General features: G+C 40.4%; 2 protein-coding genes across 8 annotated transcripts in view; one reads left to right on the top strand and one right to left on the bottom strand.

Moving 5' to 3' along the window:
* Positions 1-306: 306 nt before the first annotated feature.
* On the top strand, positions 307-20,224 carry scn1ba (sodium channel, voltage-gated, type I, beta a). Of its 2 annotated transcripts, none has more exons than XM_065957553.1 (6): positions 307-2,157; positions 12,624-12,790; positions 15,301-15,547; positions 16,649-16,790; positions 17,026-17,097; positions 20,138-20,224. In XM_065957553.1, exons 1-5 carry the CDS (start codon positions 2,094-2,096, stop codon positions 17,090-17,092), a joined length of 687 nt encoding a protein of 228 aa, XP_065813625.1. In that variant the 5' UTR covers positions 307-2,093; the 3' UTR covers positions 17,093-17,097; positions 20,138-20,224. The 2 variants fall into 2 exon arrangements, with proteins under 2 accessions (XP_065813625.1, XP_020508181.1); XM_020652525.3 differs by having other exon boundaries at positions 309-2,157; positions 17,362-20,224.
* Positions 20,225-23,082: 2,858 nt separating this feature from the next.
* Positions 23,083-27,734, bottom strand: part of gramd1a (GRAM domain containing 1A) — a 38,222-nt gene continuing 33,570 nt past the window's right edge. For 5 of the 6 annotated variants that reach the window (XM_065957547.1, XM_065957550.1, XM_065957548.1 and 2 more), the window contains 3 exons: positions 26,040-26,147; positions 25,404-25,524; positions 23,083-25,198 (listed from right to left, as the gene is read on the bottom strand). In XM_065957547.1, the coding sequence (XP_065813619.1) occupies positions 25,097-25,198; positions 25,404-25,524; positions 26,040-26,147 (331 nt within the window). In that variant the 3' untranslated portion in view covers positions 23,083-25,096. The other variant, XM_065957549.1, reaches the window with a different exon arrangement.

Raw genomic sequence — 27,734 nt, forward strand, 5'->3', positions numbered from 1 at the left:
GTCATGCTGATCCAAGCAAACCAAAACATGAAAAAAATCTATAAAACATGTTGTAGTTTTTCTGTTATATCAATGACAACACTGTTTTCTTCGCAAACACGTGGTTTTTTTTTTTAAGGATAAAAACATTACATAAAATCACTGTTGCCATAACAACGTCTCTATACTTCCTTCACTCCTCCTCCTCCTCCTTCTCTCTCTCTCTCCATCCCTCTGTTGCAATGCATCACACGCTACCTCCTCCTCCTCCTCCTCCTCCTCCTCCTGCATGCACGTCCCTCATCCAGCCGTCATCCATCCTTAAGACTGATGAGCGCAGCATCCTCGCGCGGACACACGTCATTTCTGGAGGTTTCTGTTTTCGTGTGCGCGCGCGTCCCTCCACGTTTTTTTCAACTTTTGACTCCTCGATCAATGCTTCTCCAGGAGGAATACGCGGGTCATTACCGGTCACTTTACCGACAACTATAACACCAAGGAGGAGGGTATCTGTGTTTTAATTGTATTTTCTTGGTGCCGTGTGTTGACCCTAAAAATCTCTCTAATGGTTCCCCGATGTGAGAGAAGAGGCTAACCCAGGATCTGACAGCCTGAAGCGGGATGGAAACCGTCCACCTTTAACCCATCATCAAGGCGACATGTTTTAAAGGGTACTGGTGACGGAAAACGCTTTATTTTGTTGGCAACAGGTAAAAAGGACGCTAAGGTGCTGCGCTCGGTGATGCGTTTATGGGCAGGGTGCATCTTGCGAAATCACTAATTCCAAATTTTGTTGTCAAAAATATTCGCATCCTGCATTAGGCCTAATTCTGGAACTTTTCTGGAATGCACAAAAGAAGAGCGCACTTTTTTTTTTTTTTTAGCCTCATCAGGCGCACAGAAAGCAGGCTGCAGTGTAAATAAAGCACACCCTTCAATGCATGCCTTTAAGTCCTGTTAAAGACTTGCGTCATGTGGTGGTGACCCATCTGAGCACTAGAGCCACCTGTGCAGCTGAGAGCCCCACGTGCAAACAGCAGCTTTACAAAAACACAGATGGTTTATGCGATGTGTGAACAATGCGGATGATTTTGCTTGAATAAATCAAAAGCAACCAGACTTTGGGCTAGATCACAGCCCTCCTGGGTTATCTGAGGAGATATGTAGGAGAGAACCGTGACTGCAGAAAGAAAGCCATAACACTGATACGAGGCAATAATAACACAAAATGAAATTTCTTCCAAAGCCAAAGAGAGGTGGGACAAAGCAAGAGGAGTTTTCCACACTGCTTCCATTTTTTCCATTTCACTCACACTGTGACTCTACCAAACACTGACCCTCCTTCTTTGCCCTGGTCGTGCCTGCAGACAGGCATGAGGGAAAAAGTCTAACATTTCTTATCGCAGGCATTCATGCTTGCATTATTTTGACATTTGACTTTTTCGCACAATCACTCCAGCTCTTTGCTTCTTTAGATCACTTCAGATCAGATCAGCCTGAGATATCTGTCTTCCATTCAAGATAGTGGAGCACACAAAGTCTCATTGTGGAGCCAAACAGGTGTAAGCAGGTCTCAGGGTGTGCCACACAGTATAAATAGTTGAACAAAGGCCCATTTTGGATTGACAAGAGGTCGAAACCTGACACTAGGAGTGATTCCACCCTGTGGAAACTCTACACGCACAGGGAGGCTGGACAGAAAAACAACATTTAGATTCTGAGAGGGTAAAGAGAAGAGGAACACTGTTGCTTCCACTACTGCTCCAGCTGGATTTTCAAGTAGGAGACAGCAAGAAGACCCACCCACAGCTCCGTCCAGCTTTTATATCAGCTGGAAAAAAAAAGGAGGAGAAGAAGACAAGAAGGCGGACCACACCCAGAGTCCCAGCAGTCTCCTCCTCTCACCCTTCGGAGTTTTAATCCAGGACATCTCTGACATCTTAGTGCCGGAATAGCTGCCGTGTTGCTCAGCCTTGTGTGTCCTATTCCGAAGTGTGCATGTATGAGTGTGTGCGTGTGTGTGTGTGTGTGTCTGAGTGAGAGAGAGTGAGTGTATGAGAGGTGTGTTTTGACGCCGCTTAAGAGGCACCACCAGTCTTCTTTCTCCTGTCAGGATGCCTGCACTAAAGGACCTGATGCTGCTGCTGCTGTTACCTCTGGCCTTCCTGGCACTCCAAGGTGAGTGGGCAGCGGCTGTGTTGCCATGGCAACGCCGCGATGGCAACACCTTGGCATGCATGAGAGCCACCATGTAATCCCCCCCCCCCCCATCCACTGACTGTGAAGTTTGTTAGTGAAGCTATGGTGTTTTCTGTTCCTTTTCTGATGTTTCCATCCCTCTATGTGCTGTCTGTTGTTAGGCTTTATGTTGTGTTTATGTTTGTGTGTGTGTGTGTGTGTGTGTGTGTGTGTGTGTGTGTGTTTGGCGCTGCACATGTGTGAGTGAGTTTTTTTTTGGATTCCATTATTGTGCTGCTAAAAGCCCAGATGTTCAGGTTTTTTTTAATTTTTCAGAGTAATGAGATGAGGCCATGTGGCTGTGTTTTTAGTTGATGGCAAACAAACACACACACATAACACATAAGCTGTGGTGTATTCAAAGCTCCAGAGCAATGTGAGTTATGCATTTGTCCCTGTGTGTTACTTTTGGACATACCAAGTTCCTCTTGAAGTGGAGTTCTTGTTGTGTTTTTCAGCACAGGGCTAAGACTGATAACATGATTAATAAGCCATTGTCCTTCTGAATTTAACAGTTTTGTCAGTAACATATCTAATCACCATCAACCAAAAGAGCTTCAGTTAACGATGATAAAACTGCAGCAAATGCTCTCATTGGATGAGCAGGGTATTATTTTAAAAAAAAATGTGTGACATTGCATGAAAAAAACTAGTTAATGGATCGTGACAAAAAGACAATACTTTAATTAATCTGCATGGATTCAGCGATAACTCTATCAGGGGAAGTCTCAGTGATTTTTGACGAGATTTCAACACAGTGATGAAGTTGAAGTTGTTGGTTATGTTCCTGTTTTTTTAACCTCTTAAATTTGATAATAGCTTTTAATAATCTTTTTGAAGAAATGCAGCTCAAAGCCTTTACCTTTACAATAAGCTAACATAAAGCCAGACTGAACAGATAATAAGGGCAAAATCAAGATAATGATCCTGTAAGTCTGGATGCTGTTCATTAATCTGTACATGTGCTGCAAGACATTCAGCTTGCTGCAGCTGGTGTGTTTCACTTGTCAGGTCTCTGCTGTATGTGCAGCCTATATACTTCTACAGCCCCGCAAAGCTAGACTCAAGACAATGTTTTTAAAAGACAAAATGGTACCCCCCCCCCCCCCCTCCTCCTCCTCCTCCTCCTCCTCCTCCTGATGGCATCTGTATCACATCTCAATTCCCCACCTTCACAAGAAGCCATTTGCTGCCATTCTACTTTTATGGCATGAAAAACACCCCCAAGTGAGATGAACCCCCCCCCCCCCGAGTGACGCTCTGTAATCCATCATCTTTAAATTACTGTCGGTCTAACCAGGAGGAGAAGCCGCTCTGCACTGAAATCATCTTTCAGCTTCCTGTCAGAAACTTACGATCACGGCCGCGTCTCTTTATTTATGACCTCGAGGTTTATTTGATAAAACATGTCTTAATTAAGAACAGCTCAACCGGTAAGCACGTAAAATAACTGTGAGTGATTTTAAACAAGATACAGGTGATTCAAATATGGCCTAGAATCAAAGATGCATTTTTAGATCTGTGTTGGTTTTACAATTCCAAATACAACAATTACAATTCACTTAGCAGACGCTTTTATCCAAAGCGACGTACATCAGAGAGTAAGTACAACACTAATCCATTCATACACTCAACATTTCGGTTGAAAGGCGATGACTCTACCAACTGAGCCACAGCTGCCCACTGGTTTTAAACTAACCAAAGTTAAAACAAAACTGGGGGTTTAAAAGTGGCTACAAATAGGAAGCAATGCATTAAAAAAAAAAAGAGATAAACTGAGCATTTAACAGTTAGCCAGCACATCTAACCTCACATACAGACACATGGTTTTGTAATTCCTCTAAATGAATTAACAAAATAAATCAAGGGTATTAAGTGGAAAGAAGCAGGCAGAGGAGGCAGATTTTCAAAACTGTCAAAGGTAATGAAAACTTAAAGTTGAGAAATCTAAAGTTGGTTGCGGGGACAGCAGGTCAGTTGAGGACTGAAGAGAGTAAAAACATCTGGAGCTGGACGCAGCGGGGATGAGGATAGAAGTAGAGACAGGAAATTGGATAAAATCGCTTTTAAAAAAGAGAGAGCAGGAACAGATTGAGCTTGATTAAAAAAAATTACAGTTTGTGCTATTTTTGTTTTCAAATGCGGATCATCGTTTGCTAAAAATAAAACAGAAGTTCAACAAGTTGCTGGAAAGTAGCAAATCTACAAAAGAAGACGACAAACCCCGAGTTAAATGTTAACGCTCTGTCACTCTAAGCTCTCTCTAAATTCAGTTCGAAGACACTGTAGTGGAAAGATTCGATCAGATGGAGAAGAAATGTGAGGAGAAAAAAAAGAACAGCCTGACCCCAAAAACATTCAAATACACAGATCAGCAGAAATGAATCCTTAGATCTCATTAAAACTTTGTATAACAAACATTTGGATTAGCATGAGGAAACCTGCAGAGTTTGTCACTTTTCAGTTGGTAAATGGACTTGAACTTGGATAGCGCTTTTCTAGTCTTCTGACCAATCAAAGCACTTTTACACCGCAGGTCATACCTACATATTCACACCCTGATGGCAGAGGTTGCTAAGTAACGTATCCATCAATGTGAACTAATCCATTCATGCACATGTGCCCAGCAGTGGGAGCAGCGAGGGTTTTAGAAACAAACTGATACTCAGCCATGAGCAGGTTTATATGTGACTTGTCTCTAAAGCCAAATGTCTGTTTATGAATCCAGGATCTGTAGGCAAGAGACAAGATTTGTGTTTACGTTTACAGTTTGTATTCAGAAATGAATTGACCAATCACGTTTCAGCAGGAAGTATGCAGTATGCATGCAGTATCACAGTCTGTGAGGAGAGCAAAATAAATAAATAAATAGGCTGGAATGCGATCTAATAACTTTTTGCAAATGCCGGATCTTGATTTAGATGATTTATTAATTGATGTAAACAGATGTAACATATTGAAGACAGATACAAATCTGCTCTCAGACGTCTTATCTCAACTTCAACGGCATTTTCTGTCTGAAGTTGCTTGTCAGACGGGACACAAAGACTAATGCACGGAAGTAGAAAGTATTTGCCAAGATCTATAAATCTATTGGTTAAACATGAAGCCCAAAATGCTAAATAGTCATCGGATGATAGTCGATTGCTTCCAAGACAAATGTGTGATGAACCAAACAGTGAAAAGAGCTCAGACAACTTCATGAATACTTTGATTTAAAATGCACAAAGGAGTGCTTTTTCCTTTCATAACATTTTCAGGATAATCAAAATGATCGCTCTGTGTGACATTTTAAAAAGGTTAAATAGGGGGTCCAGTTTTAGTTGTTTTGAAAGATGACAAAGAGCAGGAAGTAAGCTGACGGAGTCGTGTCGTTTCTTTAAAGCTTGACCAGAGGCTCACAGAGCCTAATGCATCTGACGGTCACATTAACTAATGCAGCAGCAGAGAGACGATTTGTATCTGCAGTCACAGCACGCAGCCATTTAGTCTGCAAACGGTCTCGAGCTCGTTTCTTATGGTCAGAGGAGATTGCTGTAAACAGGATGTTTGAACAACCACACAATCTCCATCCGCCCCGAGCCATTTAGACATCACGTCCACTCCATCACTCCACCCTGACCACAGCGTCTGCACGGATTGAGAATCACATTATGGAGAAGCTCATCATGCTAAGTAGCAGAGCATAAATTAATTATGACTTCTGGAGAAATGCACTGCAGCGAGATTTTAAAAAGCCATCAAGTCTGATTTATGGTTTCTTATGTAAATCTCTGTGTTTTGATGCTGTTTGGGACTCGTTAGAGTTAAGGATGTTTGTTGTGAGGGAGACAGTTCTCACAGGTTTTATAGTTTTCCAGATTGATCTTCCAGTTAAAGTTAAATAATTTGACTCTTCAAGATTATGTGTTACAGCAAAAGTCTCTTCTTCTCTGCAATGACTCCTACAATCACACTAGATACTGGATATCTGTATACATATTGCCTCATACAGTCACCAGGCGTTGTGAACAAAACGCCCTGATTGATGCACTCCATCAAAGGGGCCCTGCAATCTGAACAAAACCATGCATGTGACTCTTTAGAAACATTTTAGAACATTTCTCTTCTCAAATCTTATTCTGGAAAGAATTTAAGTCTGACCCTCAAATCTGGTGCGAGATACCGTGTCGCGACCTGATTGCAGGCTGCATGAGCACACACACAGCTGGGTGTAAGAGGTTTGTGAGGTCATGGGGTTAAAGAGAGGTCTTAAAAGGACAGGATGACCTTCTCCATAGATTAATTTTTATTTGAAAGGCCGGGAACATTACAGTTTATCAGTACAACTTTTGTGTTTATTAATTTAAAAAATGTAGGTATCACACTTTTCATGACATGGCGGGAGGGCGTGTCATTTTATGAAGGATAAGAGATTCTCATAATAAGGGGCATGGCTGGGCACGTTGTCACTGTTTGTCAGGAGGCTTAAGACCTGCCTCAGCTCCAGCTCTTTGCCTAGAAGGTGGAGGATGAGTGAAAGTAAGTTTGAGACAGCATTTCCAATATGGCAAACGCCATCAATGGGCTTCAAAAGTCAGCTTCAGAAACAATGGTGACGTCACCAAGACTACATCCATTTATATGCAGTCTATGTGTTGTACATCAATTCCCATGTTAATATGCTCCACTCAGTATTGTAGTTCAACCAATGGTCATAATAAAGGCATAAAGAATAAGGATTTAACAATCCTCTTATTATCACTAATAAATAGCTTTTGTGCTACAAGTATCCATTCCAAAAGTGTTTGTGTTAATGGGAAAACATCTCAACATCCTGGAGACAAACAGACCAATAAGAAGAGAGATATGAAGCTCGTAAGCGCTGTCACTGCTGCGACGTTTTATCAGCCCTGATGACGCACTTCTTCGCCCCACTCGCACACTTATTTCACTGAGGTAGTGCTTCTCGAAATTGCACAAGTGTGTGCGCGTGTATGTGTGTTTCAGAGCGGCACCAGGGCAGGCGAGGACATGAGCACTTTATGAATCAGGACATGCAGAACACTTTGTGTGTGTGGAGAGAGTTTGTAAAATAATGTCTGGCCTGACTGGACAAAGAGGACTAAATAAACAAGGTTAATAGGGAGACAAACTCACAGAAGGACAGGACCGAGAGAACAGCCGTCTGCTACTTCAGCACCACGGACAGAGCCATGGATTCATCAATACACAGCACAGTGATTCCCTTCAAGGCTTTCGGTCATTGTAGGCGTTTCTACACTTCATGATGTTTATCTGGTCATGAATTCATAATTTACATGAATCAGTTAAATACATAAGAAGTCACTAATGAGTAGAAAAACGATTGTTGCTTCTCGGTAATTGAAACCACTTTCAGTTGCTTCGATCTTGAGTGAGGAGAAGTTTGGAGTTAATTGAGCTTAATTCAGACAAGCAGAGAGGGGAGCCATGAGTTCGTTTAACCTTTCTTTCTCTCGATCTCTTTTTGTGTAACGCTGGAAAACATTTGGTTATTCTGGATCAGTTTTTCATTTATTATTTGTCTAAGTAAACAGTTCAACTTTTATCGATTGGGTGCTCTAGTAGCGTGCGCCCTGTGTATGGAGGCTGTCATCCACCGAGTGGGTGGCTCGGGTTCAAATCTGACCTGTGGCTCCTTTCCTGCACTCTCTCTCTCTCTCTCCCTCCCTGGTCTCTTATTTTTGGATGTGTAATAGGGAGGAGGGAAGTGTACAGCTAAGGTTTCATTAGATGAAATCTACAGAGTTGAATGAAATTTGTCTAAAATTAGGTCTGATGACCAGATAATGTTCTTTTGCAGGTTTTGATGTGTTTTTATTGCTTATCTAAAAATAATTTTAAGATCCTAAAAAATAGATTCTTTGAACATGAGCCAATGAATCGGGTATTTAAAAAGAAGATATAATGATCGAAAATATTGTAAGTCAGGGATTCCTCAAGCATGTTCTATCCTCACAGATGTGTGTAATGTTACCGGCTTTGTAGAGTAAAATGAAAGAGACCTTCACGGAGCTGTTTGCCTCAGTGCTTTCATTGTTCCAGTGGAAAGTGTCTGGCTCACTTTGTGTCGAGGGAAATGTCACAGACGCTGTGGCATTTCCCCTGGTTGTGTATGCCTACAGTATGTGACGTGTGTGTTTATGTCTGTAGTCACCCAGGCATGGAAACAGTCGTCGTGCATCTCATCATTTTTTGCCGTTGCTTATCCTTTTTTCTTCCTTATCTCCTTAAACGGCCTGTTCTGCAACTATACTGTATCCCCGAGTGTTTTTTTTTTGTTTTTTTTGTATTCCCTTGAGCTCCCGGTGAAATGCTAAGATAGCTGACCTCAGTGGGCGGATGGTCTTTTGTGCAGCTAAAGCTATAAGTCCGTTTTTCTGCTTTGTAGGCCTCAGGGGTATTCAGATACTGATATAAGGGATTAACCAGTCAGCCCCCCCATCAGGGAGCAAAAAGTTCTAATCTGTAATTTCTGGAATATCCGTTGCATAATCCCAAAGCCTGGATCCGAAGATTACGCAATGGCTTTGCATTTTTGATGGTCAGTGTGTTTGTATCCTGCTGCTGTTGGTGCTGAGGCAGTTTGGTGACTCCTCTGTTCGGTCTGCACTTTGGATGTGCAGCTTCTTTTGCGTCTGTTTGCATATTTGTCTCTTCCTCTCTCGTCTTCTGTCCTCTCGCTGTCGTCTTTACTCGCCGTCTCAGCTTCAGACAGTCAGCAGCCCCCCCCCCCCCCCCCCCCGATCATCTTGCCTCTTGCTTTGTCACCGACCTCCCTAAAGATTACTGCCTTTCTCTGTGTGTTGTGCGGCTGATTTTCATCTGTTTGTTTCTCTCTCACAACTACATTTCTCTCGTTACTTTTACAAACTTCAATTTTTTTCCTGTTGTAACATGTGCTCTTACATTGTTAGAAGTCTATATGCCAGCCATCTCAAACCCTTCTGTGTTTTTCTGCATGCAAAGTCTTGCTCTTGTATCTTGTCTTTTGTCTCATTCTGCCTCTGTCCTCTCTTTTCTCTGCACAGTAGAAGCTGACATGATCGAATTTCCCACAGACTTGAGTCAGAACATCATCACGTGTTAATTTTTGACCAGAAATGTGATGGTGCAAAATGGCTCTCGGTTGATTTCCTGTGAGATTTGACAGGGGCATTAGGTGATGAATGACTTCCATCGACCTCTATTGGCAGTCGGGATTAGCTGCAGCACTGACAGCTGGTGCAGCTTACAGCAGCCTATAATTACCACAAACAATCAAGTGATACTTGTAACACACAAGTAAGCTAATTAGAGCAGGAATCCCTCAAAAAAAAAAAGAAAGAAACAGATTTGTCTATTTTCCTTGTATTGAGGAGGTGCACCTGGTCCTTCAGCAGATCAGGAGCAGTGTTTGTGAATGATGTTCGACTCAGGTCTGAGTGTAAAAATCTGGAGCTCCTCTGCAGAACCACCTCTCAGAAAACCTGAAAACCCAAGACCTCGCCTTAACTGGACCTGGTTTTATAGGTTCAAACATTTTAAGTTTTCCTCTCTTGAGTTAGCATGTATCAGGTTAGTGTTCATGCTGGTGTAAAGGAAAATTATAGTTTCAAACAACTTTAACAAATCATCGGTGTTAAATATTTACTATCACCAATTATGACAGCTTCTCACTAAAACCATACTATTAACAGCTCAACAGCTTGTTAACAAGAAAACAGTGATGGGAAAAGGTACATTAAAAGTCACACATTATGCAAAATACCCTTGACCATGTTTTTCTAACACTAATCCCTAGTCTGTCTACAAACATCCACAATTATGAGAAAAGTCCATCCTCTCCGTCTTCTGCCTGCACCACTTTTCAGAAAATGTGTGCTGAAACAAGCCGTTTGGAGATTTTCCCTTCATGACATCACAAAGGGCAGTAACCCCTCCCCCAGGTGGGTGACACTCCCACAGCTAGGTGTTTGTTGTGCCCACAATAGGGCATAGTGAAAGAAAGCCCCAGCAACCCAAGTCCTTTCAGAGAGGGGGCGTGATCGAACACAGCTCATTTGCATTTAAAGCTACAGACACAGAAACAGCCTGTTAGTGGCTGAAATAGAGGGGTTTATAAACATGATCAAATACAGGATCAGAGTGGATTTTGGGCAAGAAACTTCACAGATGTGTTTTGGGGAGCCCAAAGACTTAGTTAAACTGGTTGAAAAGAGGATATTATATGACCTTTAATGCCAAGGGGTTCTTCTGCATTTGCCTTGGGGTCTGTGAAAAGAGTGTGGAATAATGCTGCATAATTTTTTTTATTATTTAAAAAAAAAAATATATATATATATATATATATGTGTGATTAAATTATGCACGAGTGATTATTTATCAGTGTAGGAGACCCTAAAAGCTGCAAACTACATATATAAACTATTCTGCACAGGAAATCTGAAAGTTAAACTCAAACAGAGAACTAGTAATTAAACCTTTTGATTAAACTGGATTCTACTTTTTTTATAATTATGTTTTTTTTTAATCCATAAAAAAAAGCAGAGAGAGTGATTATGGAGACGTGCTGAGGCTCCTCTAACAGGACTGTGTGGAGAGGTCAGACATTAAAATAAGCTTAATAATAATAAGTATATGAAATAAGTTATTTTGTTATCTCTGCTTGTTGTGATAACAGCTATTGCTAGTTTGTGGTTGTTTTTTAGGGCTTGTTTTTCATTATGTCTTGTATTAATTTGTGGGTGCTTGTATCACATTATTATGATAAGAAAACAAACACATTTTCTTACCTTTCAAGAGATGTTTCCGCGTTCTGCGATCTCAGAATTTACTTTGGTGAGAGCGATGTTATTACAAATAGGAACCTTGTCCCAAAGCTGTGAAAATAATTTGTGCATAGTCTTTTCAGCAGACCACGCATGTCCTGATCAAACAGGTTCTACATGTCTTACTGCACTTTAATCAGTCTAGAAATAGTACTTGGTAACTTGCTTGAATTTGGCTCTGATATAAGCATTCATGTGAGCATAAAGCATGTTTTTTAACCTCTGTTAAGGTCAACTTAGACTGCGTCACCAGGACTGAAATCAGTCCCAAACAACTTCAGGCTCAGGTTCAGAGGTTCTTGTGTTTCTGCAGCGGTGTAGGGTTTTTGTGTTTGTTTCAAATGCACAGCTGCATCTTTTGGTTTAGTGCAATAGCAATGTGTGCATTAACGTTTAAGTTCATGTTCTGAGGCCTGTGGAGACTAAAACAGTTTTCTTAACTTTCTGCTCCTTCCCCCTTTTTTTCTCTCTCTCTCTCTGCAGTGCATCAACCAGCATTTTTCCTCCCCCCCATGCTAACGTAGAAATGGCTGTTAATACTGAAGCATTTGCTAACTTTATCTTTCTTCCCTTCCCTGTTTTTCCTTTCCTCCACGCTTCATCGCAGTGTGGTGGCATGTCTATTTCTGTCCATCCTTTAAGTCTCTTTTTGGTGTTGCAATGTTTGTATCCCAGGGAGTTCAAGTAGTCCTTTCTTGTACTTTCTTGGCATGTACATATGTGTGTACATGACGCCAAGGCCAATGAAGCCCCTGCAAATCTCAACCAACTTTGAATGATTTCAGTCCGCCTTGAATTCATCTGATCAGCGCTGTGTTTCCTGTCCTCTTCCTCATCTTCCTCCCTCCCTCCCGGTCTTGCAAATCGAAACAAAAGCATCCCCAAGGGTGAAAGTTGAGAATTGCACAAGATCAATGGTTGAGAGCCATGCTGAGGCCTCAGTGGAAACTGCAAGGTGCAGTGTGAGAAAGAAACATTTGGAGTTACAGGTGTGTAACTCCCGGTCGATGAGAAGTATGTGTCATGGTGATGATGGCATATATAGATTCACACTTCTATATATGAATTTAGCTCAGTTACCAATTGGCAGAATGCAAGAAATCACGATTAATCACTTCAACCTCTTTATTTCCCCTCAGTTTCACAGATTGAACTCTTAAAATAATAATGACAATAAAACTGAAAACAAAATACATCAAATTCACAAATGTCTAAGAGCTGAAATTATGAGTGGAAATAAAAATGCAAGACAGAAGCTTTGCCTGTTACAAAAGAAAAAACACGCATGCAATGACCATGTGGAATAAGCACACACGAATACAAAAGCTGCAGTAGCTAACATTGTTTTGTAACATGCTGTTCGGACAGCTTGCCTGCAAGTACTGAGATACTGATAATAAAACAGAGCTCAGCCCGTGTATCGAGCTTTCCCTCAAGTCATGGTCACATGAAAAGGAGGGAAAAAGCCAACCACAGCTCTTACCTCTGAAGCCTGCGATCTGCTAATAGTCAAAGGACAATAACGTGATTCAGACGGTTCCTAACTGAGCGTTCTTCATCCTTTTCACTCTGTAGCATCTTTGTGCCATGGAGCCTGCGTGGAGGTTGACTCAGACACGGAAGCCGAAGTTGACTCAGGCTTCAAACTTGGCTGCATCTCCTGTAAAAGGAGGGGCGAGGTGTCTGCCGAGGCCTATGTTGAATGGGAATTCAAACCCTTCAATGACTCCGAGCCAATCCCTGTGAGTATTCATTAAATATATCTAAAAGAATGTCGTCAGTGATTTGTCTGCAGATATGCATAGAGGACTGATGGATGAAACTCACTCAAACGTAAAGACGCAAGAACATCTGTGTATCTTCCCTGCACAAATCTTACCGCTGAAAAAGCGTCCCGTACTGAAGTGTTAACACATGAAAAAGACTTAAAACCAAGACAAGATGATGGTCAAATTCATGTCAGTCCCTTTAAAGCTTCTGTGAGGAGTTTTTGACTAGTTATGAAAGAGACTAAAAATAATACTGATTCCTCGTTGACCTGCAAAAGCAAACAAGAAAACTAAAGGGTAATTTCATTGCCTCTAAGTAGGTATTGTTTTCAAGCCTGTAACGAATGCTGTGGGGTAGGTGTCAGACAAGACCAATTACAGCATGCTGAGGGAACACCCTCTTTTCATTTTCCACAACAATATGAGATTTTATCAAAACACACCACCTACGAGAGAGAGAGAGAATTGTCATGTGACCATGTGGAGAAAATAAAAATCTCAAACACAGCCACCACAACAAGGCCTCTGTTTTCTGAGATGTAATGCATTTATCATGAGAGAGAGCAGAATCTTGCATTTTTCATGACAGCCCCCCCCCCCCACCCCCCTTGTGTTGACTGGCAGACAGCACTTATTCTAACATAAGGAGTCCTCAGCAGGCAAAGCAAAGAGGCCATTACAGCATGTAGTTGAAGCAGGAGAGATCCCATTAGCCCGTTTAGAAACCGTATCCACTAATTCACCAGAGAGTTCAGAGAAGCCATAACTGCAGCTCAGTCGATGCAGAGAAACAGCAGCAGTGAGGTGGAGACCGTCTGTTTGTTTCCTCGAGGTATGACAGGAAAACTTCTCAATCCATTTGTTTTACACTCAGATATAAAGTCACACTACATGTGTGTGCAGGGACATGAACAGTGACAGTGTCCTTGATGTCAAGCGTTATATATATATTTTAAATAATTATGTAAAATCTAACTAGTGTTGTAGTCAAGACCACACTAGCCGAGATGAAGACATACCCGAGACCGGAGTTCTCCGAGACTAAAACAAGACCAAGACATTTAGGAATCGAGACCGAGTCAAGACCAAGACCAAGGCAGGGCTAGACAGAGACTAGACCAAGACCATAAATATCCCCGTAACTGGGGGATACAAATCAAACTATGAATGAATTAAAGCAAATGTTTCTTTTACAAAGGGATAATTTCCTTCTAATCAAAGTAATGACTTGGAAAAATAGGAGGTGTGGTGGTCTTGACAGATCTTGACTTAAAAAAAGTGATCTCGAGACTGGTTTTGAGAATAAGTCTGATTTCGAGTGCTGCATCACAACCCTCAACTAACTTTCTTATATGATTAATATTAATTTGTGGCTTATTTTCTAAGATTGACATATACATGGACTTCAGTTCTGCCTTTAACACCATACAGCGACACCAGATGATCAGGAAACTCCACCAGCTTAATGTCCCACCACTTCTCCACCATCACCACCAACACTGGAGCCCCCCAGGGCTGTGTGCTCAGTCCATTCCTGTTCACACTCTATACCAACGACTGCACCAGCCCCTCAACAGTTACCACATACTTGAAATACTCGGACGATACAGCCATAGTTTCACTTCTTAATGACAATAACTCAGTTTCAGACTACCAGCAGACCATATCTCACTTCACACAGTGGTGCACAGACAACTATCTCCAACCGAACATCACAAAAACAAAATGAATGGTCATCACTAACTCTGGTTCCTCACATACAGTCCATAACCCCACATACATTAACAATGAAACTGTGGAAATGGTCAATTCCTTCAAATATCTTGGACTCACCCTGGACAATAAACTCAGCTTTGATCAACACACCACCGACACTACGTTGCCAGCAAAGACTTTCGGCCATACAAAAACTCAGAGCCCTGTCTGTCTCACCTCACCTCCTGTTACTTCTGTATAAAAGCATTATCCAACCCCCCCTCCTCTACTGCTCACCCTGTTTCTTCAACATGCTCACTGCTACGAACAGAAATAAACTCACCCGTATCACAAATATTGCTTCGAAAATCATAGGCCTACCTATCCAAAACCTCTCACAACTCAACTACAGAGCCCAGGACCCCACTCACCCACTTAATCCACTCCACCGGGAGATATAGAACCCTAAATACCTAAATAACCCTAAATATAAAACCTTTATTTCCTGCAGCATGCTGTTCTTTGTCTGACAACTTCACCCCATGCATCTTCCCCAGGTGTAAAAAATAACTGTATAGAAAGGTCAGTCTTATTGCTAATGGCCTTGTTTGCTTTTGTAGCTCATTACAAGGCATCAGTTTTATAACCAGCTAAAGACTCCTCACAGGAGCTTTGAAGCAATTTATTCAGCAATCTGAAATTAATTTCACTCTCCTGAACGTTCAAAGTCTCACTTTCATTATACTTCCTACTTAATTACAAAATTATGTTCTGTATTTCTCTTCCAGATATATCGCTATGTAGATGTAGAAAACAAAGAATTTCTGGATTCCACCCTAGGTTTCGAGAACCGTCTGGAATGGAGAGGCAGCAATAACACCAAAGACCTACAGGACGGCTCCATTTATATCCACAATGTGACCTTCAATGACTCTGGAACCTACATTTGCACATTCTACCGCACTCTCAAGTACAACAACTACAACTTTCAAACCAACCGCACGAAGAATATCTTCTTGACAGTGGTGCCAAAACGTAAGGACAAGTAGGAGTATTGTTGGATCTTTGAAAGGGGATGAGGGATATTAAAAAAAAAAACATTTGTAAGTCTGTTCTTTATTTCCAGAAGAAATTATTTCATGCTCAACATTTAACACAATGAAGAATGAGATCTTTTGGAAACACCTCTAGACCAGCTTGAAAAAAGATTTTCTCAAACCAAACCACTTAAAAAAGAAAGTGAAAAGATTTCTTTAGACATTGACATTGAGGGAGAAGCATTTTCAGATATTCAAGAGTGATGATTCTAGACAAAAGGACTGGTCAGTTACTGCTACTAAAAAAAGGAATGCCCTGAAACCAGCCGCTTGCAAACTTCATAAACCAGAAGCCCAAAAAGTCCCCTCTAAAAATCCACTCTATGCTAATATAGTGGGGGTTTTCAACTGATTGAGAGCCAGGTGTTCACTTACCACTTACAATTAATTTAAAAGGTGAAAAAATGTTGTGTCAAAAATGGGGTTTAAATAAAAAATACTCTGAAGTTCCACAAGGTTCAATGCTCGGCCCTCTGAATGTTCATGGTTGAGCTAAATAGATTAACATGTGAATGTTTTTCTTGCTACCAGACTTGGAGGAGCGTCTGAAATTTTTGCTTGAAATGATTTATCAGATATTAAAGTTAAGAGTTTCAGGAAGTATCCTCAAAAAATCTGATGGAAAATACTCATTCATAACTATTGGAAACCTAATTGGAAAATCAGCTCATTTTGCCATTGAAAAGATTTTTGAAAAGCTATGTAGGCGTGGTCATAACTATTTAACTTAACTAATTTAGAAGCTTACTTTGATGTAAATAAGACCCTTAACAGCATAGTAAAGGTTGTTGCTGATTTTGGTCTCCTGTGAGACTTTGACAGCAGAGAACTGAACGCCAGCTGCATATATTTCAAAAGTATTAGCGGCAGGATTCAGGGAATGATAAATTATACCACACTGTACATAAGAACAGGAGGATGTGAATTATTAAAGGCTTATTGTTTTAAAAAAAAATGTATGACATAGCCAACCCTAATAATCCCATTTCCAGTAGCAAACCGACATTATATCTTACTTTATCTCCCACCGGCTCTGTAGTCACAAGGGGATTGGCATCCATCTTGTCGGAGGTGATGATGTACGCCTCCATCATCGGGCTGCAGCTTTGGCTTGTGGTTGAGATGATTTACTGCTACAGGAAGATCGCAGCAGCAGGAGAGGAAGCATTGAGAGAGAGCGCGTGAGTAACACACACACACACACACACACACACACACACACACACACACACACACACACACACACACACACACACACACACACACACACACACACACACACACACACACACACACACACACACACACACACGCTCTTTTCAATATAACAAACATATTGCTTTTTCCACTTTGCACTGATAGCTTGTTCTTATCACTGTCTGATTTTCCCCTTTCTCCCCCTCTTTTTTCCTTCAGGGCTGAGTATTTAGCTATAGCATCTGAAAGTAAAGATAATTGTGCAGGTGAACAAGTAGCAGAATAGCACAGGTAGGTATAGATCCTCACTCAACTTGATGTCTTTTTCGCTGTTGATTTATTGATGATATTCTTATATATATTAAACTGAATCTTGGACCAAGATACTAGTATAAAATAATATGTCGTTGACATCCCGGATACACTAGAAGATATTTTTTAAATAGTGCCATTTGTTTTCTAAAAGTCAGCATACATTTATCTACAGGAAGTCAATTTCATGCTTATAGGCATCTTTACCTTATTTTTAGTTTCTTATTTTTTTTTAAACTTCAGGTCAATACAGAATCCAAGTCTGCTTCCTTGAGGAATTTCACATCCACCTTAATGTCTTCTCCTGTCACTGTCATTCATCGCCCCCGGTCCTCTCCACATTACGGAATGAAATGGAATGACAGAGAGGAAAAAATATCTTCCAAGAAAGGTTTTAAGTGACTTTCAGCAGAAGGACTGAACTGTATCTCACACAGAGGGACTGGAGGGATGCACCTGGTCATGTCCAACCGGAAAGACGGAGAGAGCGAGAGAGCTTTGTGTAAAATAGGTGTACAAGTTTGCACAGATAATCCTTGAACATAAGTAGAGTATATTATCAGAACTGTATATCCAAAATCTGCATGCTTACAAGCTTTTAAAACGACCGGCATCATGCTCTCTGTGTTCTGTCACAGCCATGTTTTTTTAAGAGTTTTTAGTCATTTTTTTCATACTGTATTTGATGCCACTAGTTGTGCTTTAGATGATACAGGTTTTATAAATTTGATATTTAACTGTGATGATTTATAAAGCGGGAGTTAAGGTTTAGAATTGATTTACTTTTAAATAGTCATTAGACTTAATTTGCCCATTTTTTTTTTTACAATATGTAACGGTCCAGAGTCCAGTGGAAACACACTTGTCCTTGGGTTAAATGTTTAATTGTGACCTATTTTGATGCCAAAGTTGATCTGCAGCGTTTAATCAAATTCAGCAAAGATTAGTTAGAGTTGTTAGCTTCTTAACCAAAGGAGAACACAGCAATTGAAAAAAAATGTCCATCATGTCAGCAGTGGCCACAGAAAGGTCACGGTCTGAATTTAAAGGTCACTTATCTTTGCATTTTTGGCCATATGTATGGTCAAATCCCAGCTGACAATGCATAGCCTTTTTGGTTTAAATGGGATGTCACTTTTTGAGCAGATAAGAAGAGCAATGAGTGATGAATCTCACTTTTCAAGTCATTTTATCAGCAGGTTTGAATAAAACAACTCTACAGGAATGTGACTGCAGTTGCAAAGCAGCATAAATGTCATTTGTGTAATGTGAATTCTACTTCAGCTTGAGCTCCAGGAGGCTATTTAATGACCATGTACGAAGTATTCAGAGAGTTTTAAGTCATAACTTCTATAATGCACAGAACATGCACTCATAACAAACTTAAAGTGCAAGGTCAAACTTGTGAGAAAAACTTCTCAGTTGTGTTTTAAATGTGAAGGATTGGACTCGGAAATCAAGATTAGATAATGTTGTCCCAAACTCTTTGACAACATATTGAAGGATTTTACAGTTTTTTTTAAGATGCTTAAACTCTCAACGGATAAATCAGCTAAATTTCCCATGACAATCAAAGCTAAATATCAGTGAAATACTATTTAATTGTAGCATAGTAAGAGGCCTTTAAAGCAGATCACCCTGTTTGAACCGGCTGTGAAACGTTTCAAGCTAGTCGTCTTTTTTTTTTTTTTTTTTTTTTTTTACATTTTCTTCTTCAAGTTTTAGAGCTGGAAGAAATGTCTCACTACAACAGGAGGGTCAGGAGTGAAAAAAAAAAAAAAAGATCGGCACCAGTGGAGAAAGTGTGACTTCCAGTGATGTTTAAGATGATGATTTATGTTTAACTGTCTGACCTAAAGCACCTAGCAGGTGTTGCAGATTAGCATCCACTATAAACACGATGATACTTGCATTTGATGGCTGTTTCCAGTTCGTCTATGTATATTGTATGGTATAAGGTAAATGTTACATGGACTTCGTATAAGGCTTTTTTTATTCTTCCGATTTCTCAAAGTACACCGCAGGTCACAACTACCCATTCACACACTGATGCTAGAGGCTGCTATATGCAAAGTCTTCATCAAGAGTAACTAATCCCATTCATACACCACCGACAAAGCAGTGGGAGCAACTTGGGGTTAAGTGTCTTGCTCATGGACACATCACACAATCAGCTGCATGAGCTGGGGATCGAGCCTCCGATCTTCCGGTTAGGAGACGACCGACTCTACCAACCGAGTAGTATCTAGTATCTATAGAGTACCGTATGTGTCCCTATCAAATATACACCAAAAAACAAATTGTGGCTGTACCAATAAATCATAAGGGCCATGAAAGAGGCAGTTTAAGCTTTAATGTGTCTGTGTGGAAAATGTTGATGTGTTACACAAATGTCTAAGTGTCTTTGTAGAAACATAAGGGCTTCGCTTATTGCTATAATCTAACTGCCAGTGGGTAAATGTACCACAAAACCTGTCCAGTGTGCCTCCCAAGATGGAAACCAAAAGAAAAAAAAAGTCAAGAGCGAAAATCTTGACACAAAACTCTGGTGTCAAAACTGTTATTGCAGAGTTTTCGGCGATGGGTTACCATTAGATGGCAGCATAACACTGCCGTTCTGCATGCTTACTAATCATCTCTTTTGTACCCAAACTGTCTGACATACTGAAAAGGAGACGCTCACAAACTGATATATTAATACAGACTTACAAGCATGCTTACAGCTGGAATACTGAGAGGGTGCACTTTTATTTTCAGAACTTATACAGAATATTAAATAAGTTACTCGCTGAAAAAAAGCTGAGTAATTTTAAAGGTTATCGAAGTTATTGTAAACACTGCTGAACGAAGGGTTTTGGGATATGCATCATTTAAATATGAATCATTTTCCCTGCATAAAAGACACAACCAGTAAAAATGAATCCTGCCCCGCACAGCTTCCCACATTGTTTTGTCTGCTTTGTGAACATGTGTTTTCTCTCAGCGACTCATTAAACTGCTGTTTTCACTTCACATTTAGGTGTTTGTTGCTTGCCAATATCAAGAAAGAAGAGAGATGGAAATAACAGTGACACAGAAAGAAATAAAACACTTGTGAGAAAAACGAGTCTGGTCTCACTTGGATTCTCTTTGTCTTACTCGGGGAATATTTGATATGTTGACGTGTCAGGGGGGTTTGTCAAACATGTAACTTTGAAACAACTCCACCGATGTGATATATTTTTTTGATGTGTATTCTCTTGGTATCCAACATTTTCCAGAAAGATTTAAACTAATAAAAATCTGTTATTTATTAAGTTAAACGTGTTTATCAAGTCACCTGTCGTCAGGGGAAACATGCACAACATGTTGAAGTTATTGACCAGTTATCTGTTTGTTATTTTAATGGCTCTCTGGTATGAACTTTAACCTTTCATTCAATTCAATATGTGCCATCAACAGGAATACAACAGAAGCAGTATTTTGAAAATGTTAGGGGGTTATCAGATTAAAATAATCAGAAGCAGAGTAAGAATGATACAGGACCAATCTACAATGAAAAATAACAAAGGATAAATAAATACTGCTGTGTTTATGTAGAAAATAATGGACTCCTCAAGTTTGTGTGTATTTATATTTAACATCATACTGTGTGTCTGTTCATGTTAATGATTATACTAGCGTTATTTTATTATTTAAGATTTATTTTGGGGCTTTTTGCCTTTATTTGATAAGACAGAGGATAGATTATGAAACAGGTGAGAGAGAGAGAGAGAGAGAGGGGTGAATGACGTGCAGGAAAGAAGGCACAGATCGGACTTGAACCATGAATGTCCGCTTGGAGGACTACAGCCTCCTGTGGCGCGACCTAACCGTTAGGCCCTCTGCAGTCTGTGTTATTTTGATGTACTGGTGCCATTGTGAGTGTGATGTTTCTGTTTGTCTGTCAGCTGTGGTAATAGGTTTGATAATTTGCTGCTGTAATCGCCAATTCTTTGGATATTTCAGAAGCATTGGTCATTTCTGTAACGGGAGTTCCTATATGTCGGTTGCGTTTTCAAATGTAGGCCGCGTTTCTGCATTTTTTTTCAGGGAAAGATTCCCTTACTAGAGCCAGGTGATCGAGGCATGAGGTGAGGAAGTTCATTCAGTAGTACTGAAAGTATAGTGTAGACTATAGTCTACTCCCGTAGTTTCACTTCTGTATAATTGGTTGTGGTATTGCATCTCCAAGCTGCTTAGCCCGTGAAAACACAAAGGAGATACCCACTCATTTTGTTTGCTGTCTTTCTGTATTCACATTCAAATAACTCCTGAAATGTCCAGAAATGTTTTGGATGAGCCACGTGTAAACGCAAACCACAAAATGTTCCACCTCAATATTACCAAGACTTTTTCAATCCAGTCACCTAGAAAAAAAGGAAAGGAAAAGAAAAACCGTCATACATCACCTTGTGAATGAACATGACTTCTTCTGTCGTCACATCGAAAAGATTCTGGTCTTCGATGGTGGTTGTTTGGGCAATGAGGCTCTGAAGTTACTGAACGATGTCATCAATCCGCGTGTTAATTTGTTTTTGCTTTCATGCGCTCCTCCTAGTGGCAGAAATGTCACATTGCATGTTTAAAAGAACATTTGTCCTCAAGTCAAATTAAACTTACAAAAGGGAAATATGAGTGCGTTTTAACTTTCACATAGAATCTAATGCACAAGTTTCACCACAAGTGATACAAAATAAATAATAATTCGATCTAGGATTTGAAGGTTTTGGATTTTAAGTCAGGAGAAATACATTTAATATTTCCCTTAAAGCTGTGAAACTCCAAAGGGCCATTTATAAAGCATATCCTGAAATACAAAGTTAATCTATAAAAACAATAATTGATATTTGAAATGATCTTAAGATTCTGCTGAATTCAATACCGCAGTACTTGATCTTTCATCTTTCCTTCATTTCACTTGGCTTTCCCGTCTTTTCTGACTGCTCATTTGAATCCTGCACACCAGTGCAATGTCAGACATTAATGTAAAACAGCATAAATATGAATACAAATATAATTCCTCTGATCAAACCTGTTTACCCTGCAGATTTATGTATTTAAATGTGGTGTCCTCTAGAAAGCAGTCTGCATCCCCACTCGTTTCAGAGTACCCTTGGGTCGAAAGTAATCTACAAGAACTCTTTTATTTATAAAAGGCTAGATAAACACTTCTTTTTAACTTTAACTTTTTTTTTACTTTAACTAATCGATGAAACTAGGTTTTAATGCGAGTCTAAAGGGAGTGAATTATTTTTTGTGTAACTTGAGCCTCAAACCAAAAGGGAATTTTCTGTCACTTTGTGACGGATCATAAAGTTTTTTTTTTTAATCTTGAATCTTTTAATCATAGCCACTGTGACTTAAACGGACAATTCAGAAATCAAATGAACGCCGTCACTGAGTAACTACTGCTTCTGTGATCGTCTCCATCTTTGGATAAAGTTGTTTTTGATTATTGTGAATGGTCAATGATTTCAGGTAAGGCATGTCCTTCATTGAATAACAAAAGGCCGTCTCTTGTTTCACATGTTCCACATTTTTCTGCAAGAACTAGTTAACAGAAAATCAATCTGCAATATTTTGATAACTGACCAATGATATCAGTTATGACATGTTTCTTGTATGTGCTCTTTAAAGTTCATGTCTGATTTGACACCTGAATAACAATCAAAACCTACAGATCACCAGTCAACTGTGATCTTTAAGACTTCACAACAGTGACGTACAAATAAAGAATATTTTAGCCGATAATATGTATTTCACTCCTTTATGTTGCTTCCCCTGAGCCAGAGTCCGAACACATTTGATCTAATTATTGACTGAACAGTGTTTGACCGAATGTGAAAGCTAAACAAGCTGCAAAATAAAAAATCCAAGGCAGATTTAAATCCACTTTTTTTCATAGTGAGAGCAAACACAGACTCAAAGACGAGAGAGGAGGTGTTGAATGTTTTAGAACTTTTCATTTCTCTCCATGGCGTGGTGTACAGTCACATCTTTACAGTACAGTCTCATTCCCGCTCCTCATCCGTCACTCTCGCTCCCTTAGCCCCTCCCCTCCCTCCCTCCCTCCATCCCTGAATAAATATTACACTCTTTAGCTATTTTTGGATGACCACGCACAGCATGGCCCACATGCTTCTGTAGCCGCTAGTTTCATCAAAACGGGGAGAACGAGGGAACGGGTGAAGGGGTGCACAGAAGGGAAGTGAGGGAGAGTGGGGCGGAGTGATGAAAAGAAAGAGAAGAAGAAAACTAAGAGCGAGTGCAGACGAGTGAGATGGTCGAGATGTTTTTCAAATATCTGAATCAAGTGGACGGAGAGGACCGGACTGAAAATAAACGACAAATAAAGACAACAAAATAATGAAGATCAAAATGGAAAAGGAACTGAATAAAAAGAGAAAACAATAAATCAAATTGATTTTTACAAACGCAAACACACAAAAAAAAAAAAAAAACAATACTGCAAAAAAGGATTCCCTTCTTCTTCATCTGGGCCTACTCAATTCTGGTTGGTCCATTTTGAATTTATTCTTCTTTTTTCTTTTTTTTTTTTTTAAAAACGCCCGGCCCGGTTAGACAAGTGTTTTAATAATCATGTCTCTACCTGATCAGGTCTACGTAACAACCTGAACCGTTTCGGTCATGCTCTGTGATACAAAGAGCGAGCAACCAAAACGTGAGCGAGAGAAATCCGTGGAAACAAACGCTAACATGAAAATGTAACAGTGAGGGCTTCTCTTGAACGCACACGCACACATCTGCCAAGTCTTCTTCGCTTGTATTTTTCACTGCCTCTACGCACATTCACACACAATTCATCATCATCATAATTATTATTATTATATACTACTTTGTTTGAAACATTCAAAAAGTACTAGAATCACTATTGTCATTATTGCTGTGACAGTAATCCTTCTCGTGTAGCTCCTCTTGGTCCGCAACGTAACAGCAAATCAGAGCACAAAATACCGACCAAATGACTTCTTGAGAGCAGGACAGGACTTCAGACCAAAAAGTCAATGGTGATAATAAATACTGTAACAGTCCGTGGAACAGTCAGACGCAGTTTGTTGTCATAAAATATGAACCAACACACTTGTTTTGTAAGAAGATAAAACCCAGACAGGTCTGGGGGTGGGGGTGGGGGGGGAAGTGGAGAGGTGTTTACATCTAAAAATGAGAGTGAAAACCAGAGTGTCTGTTGAAATGTTCCTCATTGGCTCCCACAGAGTGACTGACAGCCTTAAATTGGATATGTAGGAGAACAAATCCCTGACAGGAAGAGCGAGAAAGTTGCCTGCTCCTGTCAGCACTTCCCCCCCTCCCTCTCCTCCTGGGCGTTTGTTCCTCACATCCGCACAGCAGGTGGCGCCACACATATACATATATATATATACATATATATATATTGTTTTGTTTTTGTTTCAGCAGGCATTCTCTAGAGGCGAAGGTATCTATCTGTTCCCAGGACTAGGAGGAAAAAGCTCCCACTTTCCAGAATTTAGATCCCTTCTCATTGCACGGATGAAAGCTGTCAGAGGAGGAGCTGGAGTCTGTGATAGTCGTAAAACAAGCGGAAGTTATTCAGTCGGTCATTTTGAAATCTTTCTGTGATTATTGAGGAGTGAAGGTTTAAATCAGCCCACCAGTGGCCTGTTTCCATACACCACATACAGATTACTTGCAGCTGTAGGTTCATTATTGCTGTGGTCCTCAGTCAGTGGAGATTTTACCGGTTGAGGCTGAAGGCAAACGTCGCCAATTCAAGTCAGTCAGGCGAGGAGAATTTTGGGTAATGTAGTCCCTCTGCATGTCCCACTCGTGTTCTTATTCCATTTGGAAATGAGGGAAAGAACAAACTCAGTCCTGAAGTTCACCAGTCCACTCTTTAGAGTGTGTTCAGAAATATGAGACATTTAAGGGGGGAGGGGCTGACGAGAAGACGTGAGACTCAGGCGTCAGTCAGGGTCTCTGCGGTGGTCTCATCGAGGGGATCCTGCTGCACCTCTGGGACCACGATGCCTCGGTGAAGCTTTTCTAAAGACTGCTTCATCTGGAAGACAAAAATGGACGGGGTGATGTTGGGGGTTGGGGTGATGAGTCAAATTTACTTGATAATGAAATGCAGGGACGATCCAGCACAGTTTGTGTGATGCATGAGATTTCCTGCTGGATAGTCCCTGTGGCCATCTCTACAAGCAGTTTACTCTAGACTCCATTACAGACAGACAGACAGACAGACACACACACACACTTACCTGGTCAAGGAGCGTGACAGAGGATTGCAGGATCTGCTGCCACTTGCTGAGCTGAGCCTGGTGAAACTGCCTCTGCAGCTGTAAAACCTGAGCCCACTCTCCAGCTGTCTGAGGCAAAGGACTGAGGAGGAGAGGAGAGGAGAGGAGAGGAGAGGAGAGGAGAGGAGAAATAAAACAGGTTTAAAGCCTGATACAAAAAGTGTTTGTTTTATCCCCCCTTCATGACAAGTGAAGGGTGTGTGTGTGTGTGTGTGGGGGGGTTCTTGGTAACAATCATTTTGGTGCTGAACTGGTTTGAAAACTTTTTTTTTTCAACTTTATTCATAAAAAAAGCACTGAGGACAACACAGATAATCCAAACACAACTTGAAAGCTATCAAAAAGCTCTTCTTTCTGGGTCCCTAATTAGAAGCAGCACATTAAACATCATCCATTAAGAATCTTCAAAAACATAAAGTGTCATTTTTTTTTTTTTTATCTACTTGTTGAACAACATGCAACAAAAGATTTCCTGACCTGTAATAACTTAAAACTCTTTTTAGGCCTCAAATCCCAAAAGAGAAACCTTGGATGCCACATTCCAAGATAATTGATGGTCTACGTATGTTTGGATGGAAAACAGTGCAGGGTGTTTACCTGTCAGCAACAGAATAGGAGTGCCACGTCTCCAGTGTATGGGCCGCTCTTTCCAGAGCGTACAGCTTGTAGAACAGCAGCATGTTGAGAGCCACCAGCACCACCAGACTGACGGGGAAGAGAGAGAAAGGATGGTTCATTAAAATGACTGCTACTGAATATATCTCAATAAAAAAAGAGTTCAAATGCTTCAACTAATCACTAAGAGACCATCAGTGAGATATCAAAAGGCAAATAATTATATTGTTGACAGAGGATAAACAAATATGTCAGTATTTCCTTCCCTAGTTAACAACACAATGTCAATCTATTACAGGACAAATCCACCCTGATGCACATGTCTGTGCCGTAAATAACTTTTTTTTAAACGACTGAACGATGATGTTGCAGTCATGAACACTCTTTTAAAGGGAACATGTAAAATCCAAGTTCACAGTGTTTTTGAACATATATGTGGGTAACCTGAGTGTCTACCAACACACAAAATGTGAAATAAAGCCATCCAATCCTTTGATTGTGGTCTGTGTCAGTCTTACAACACAGAGAAAAATGCTCCGTTTCAAATTTGCTCTCCTTGTGATGTCACAGTGGGATTCAAGCAAAAAAAACAAAAACCTTTCTCTCTCCTGGTATCTCCCCCCACGGACTCCACCCCCAGCCTAGAGCAAAACTTCTTCTCGCTATGGAAGAGTGATGTCTGCCTAAATAACGACTTTATTCTGGATTTAGTAACAGCCATCAGTCACAGAATCAATATGTCCTCTGCCAGTAGCCTTTAATAGTCCAGAATGCATTGCAGCTAACACACATGCTGCATGTGGAGGTAAGAGTGTGATCCTTTCTTTCCCTTTGAGAACTTTTTACTCTGCTGTAGCTTTTAGTCTCTCTATATTCCCACACAGCTGACTAGTCAAATGCTGTTGCTTGAAGAGTGCTGAAAGTCATTCTGGGAAATGTAGGAAGTGCTGAATTTGTGGCACATGTAATTGATGTGGGGAAGAAGTGGATAGAACATAAAATAGCACTCTATAATCTCTGATCATTAACAACATTTAAAGGTTGTTTGGTCAATGAGTTTGACATTCCTAAAAGTCCCTGTTTCTGTTTCCCATTGAAGACACAAGCACAGACAATCAGAAGAAGCTGAATTTTGTGAGGCGTGCTACAGACAGAAACGAGCTTCATGCTCAATTTGAGTGCATCTGAGCATTGAAGGGTGGATTTTCCTGTCTCGTCTATTTTTATTCATTCGTTTATGCAGCCAGAGGTATTAAATCAAAGCCTCTCATACTGACCTGATACAGATCCTACTCACAAGAAGTATTGCAGAAAGGAAAGGAAAAAGAAGAGAAATAGCAAGAAAGGCACAGTGAGGCTGTTAGTATGCAGAAGATCGATATCCAACATGTCTGAGTAAAAGAGGAACATTCAGACGGGGATAGAAACAAGACAGCAGAAAGCACAAACAGTCAAAAAAAAATAATCAAACCAAAGATTTGATCAGACAGAAACTTTAGATATTCCTCTATATTACAGAATATAGGAAAGGATGTCCTGTACTTCTGAGGAGGGGGGCTGCATGCAGCGATAACTCTACATTCGAACATTAAGAAAATCCAATTCTTTATGATCTCTTCAAATATACTCATCTCTGTTCTATGTGAGGTATAAACAGTAAATAAGACGTAAAGCCCA

Source organism: Labrus bergylta, chromosome 8 (assembly GCF_963930695.1).
Source record: "Labrus bergylta chromosome 8, fLabBer1.1, whole genome shotgun sequence".
NCBI classification, from domain to species: domain Eukaryota; kingdom Metazoa; phylum Chordata; class Actinopteri; order Labriformes; family Labridae; genus Labrus; species Labrus bergylta.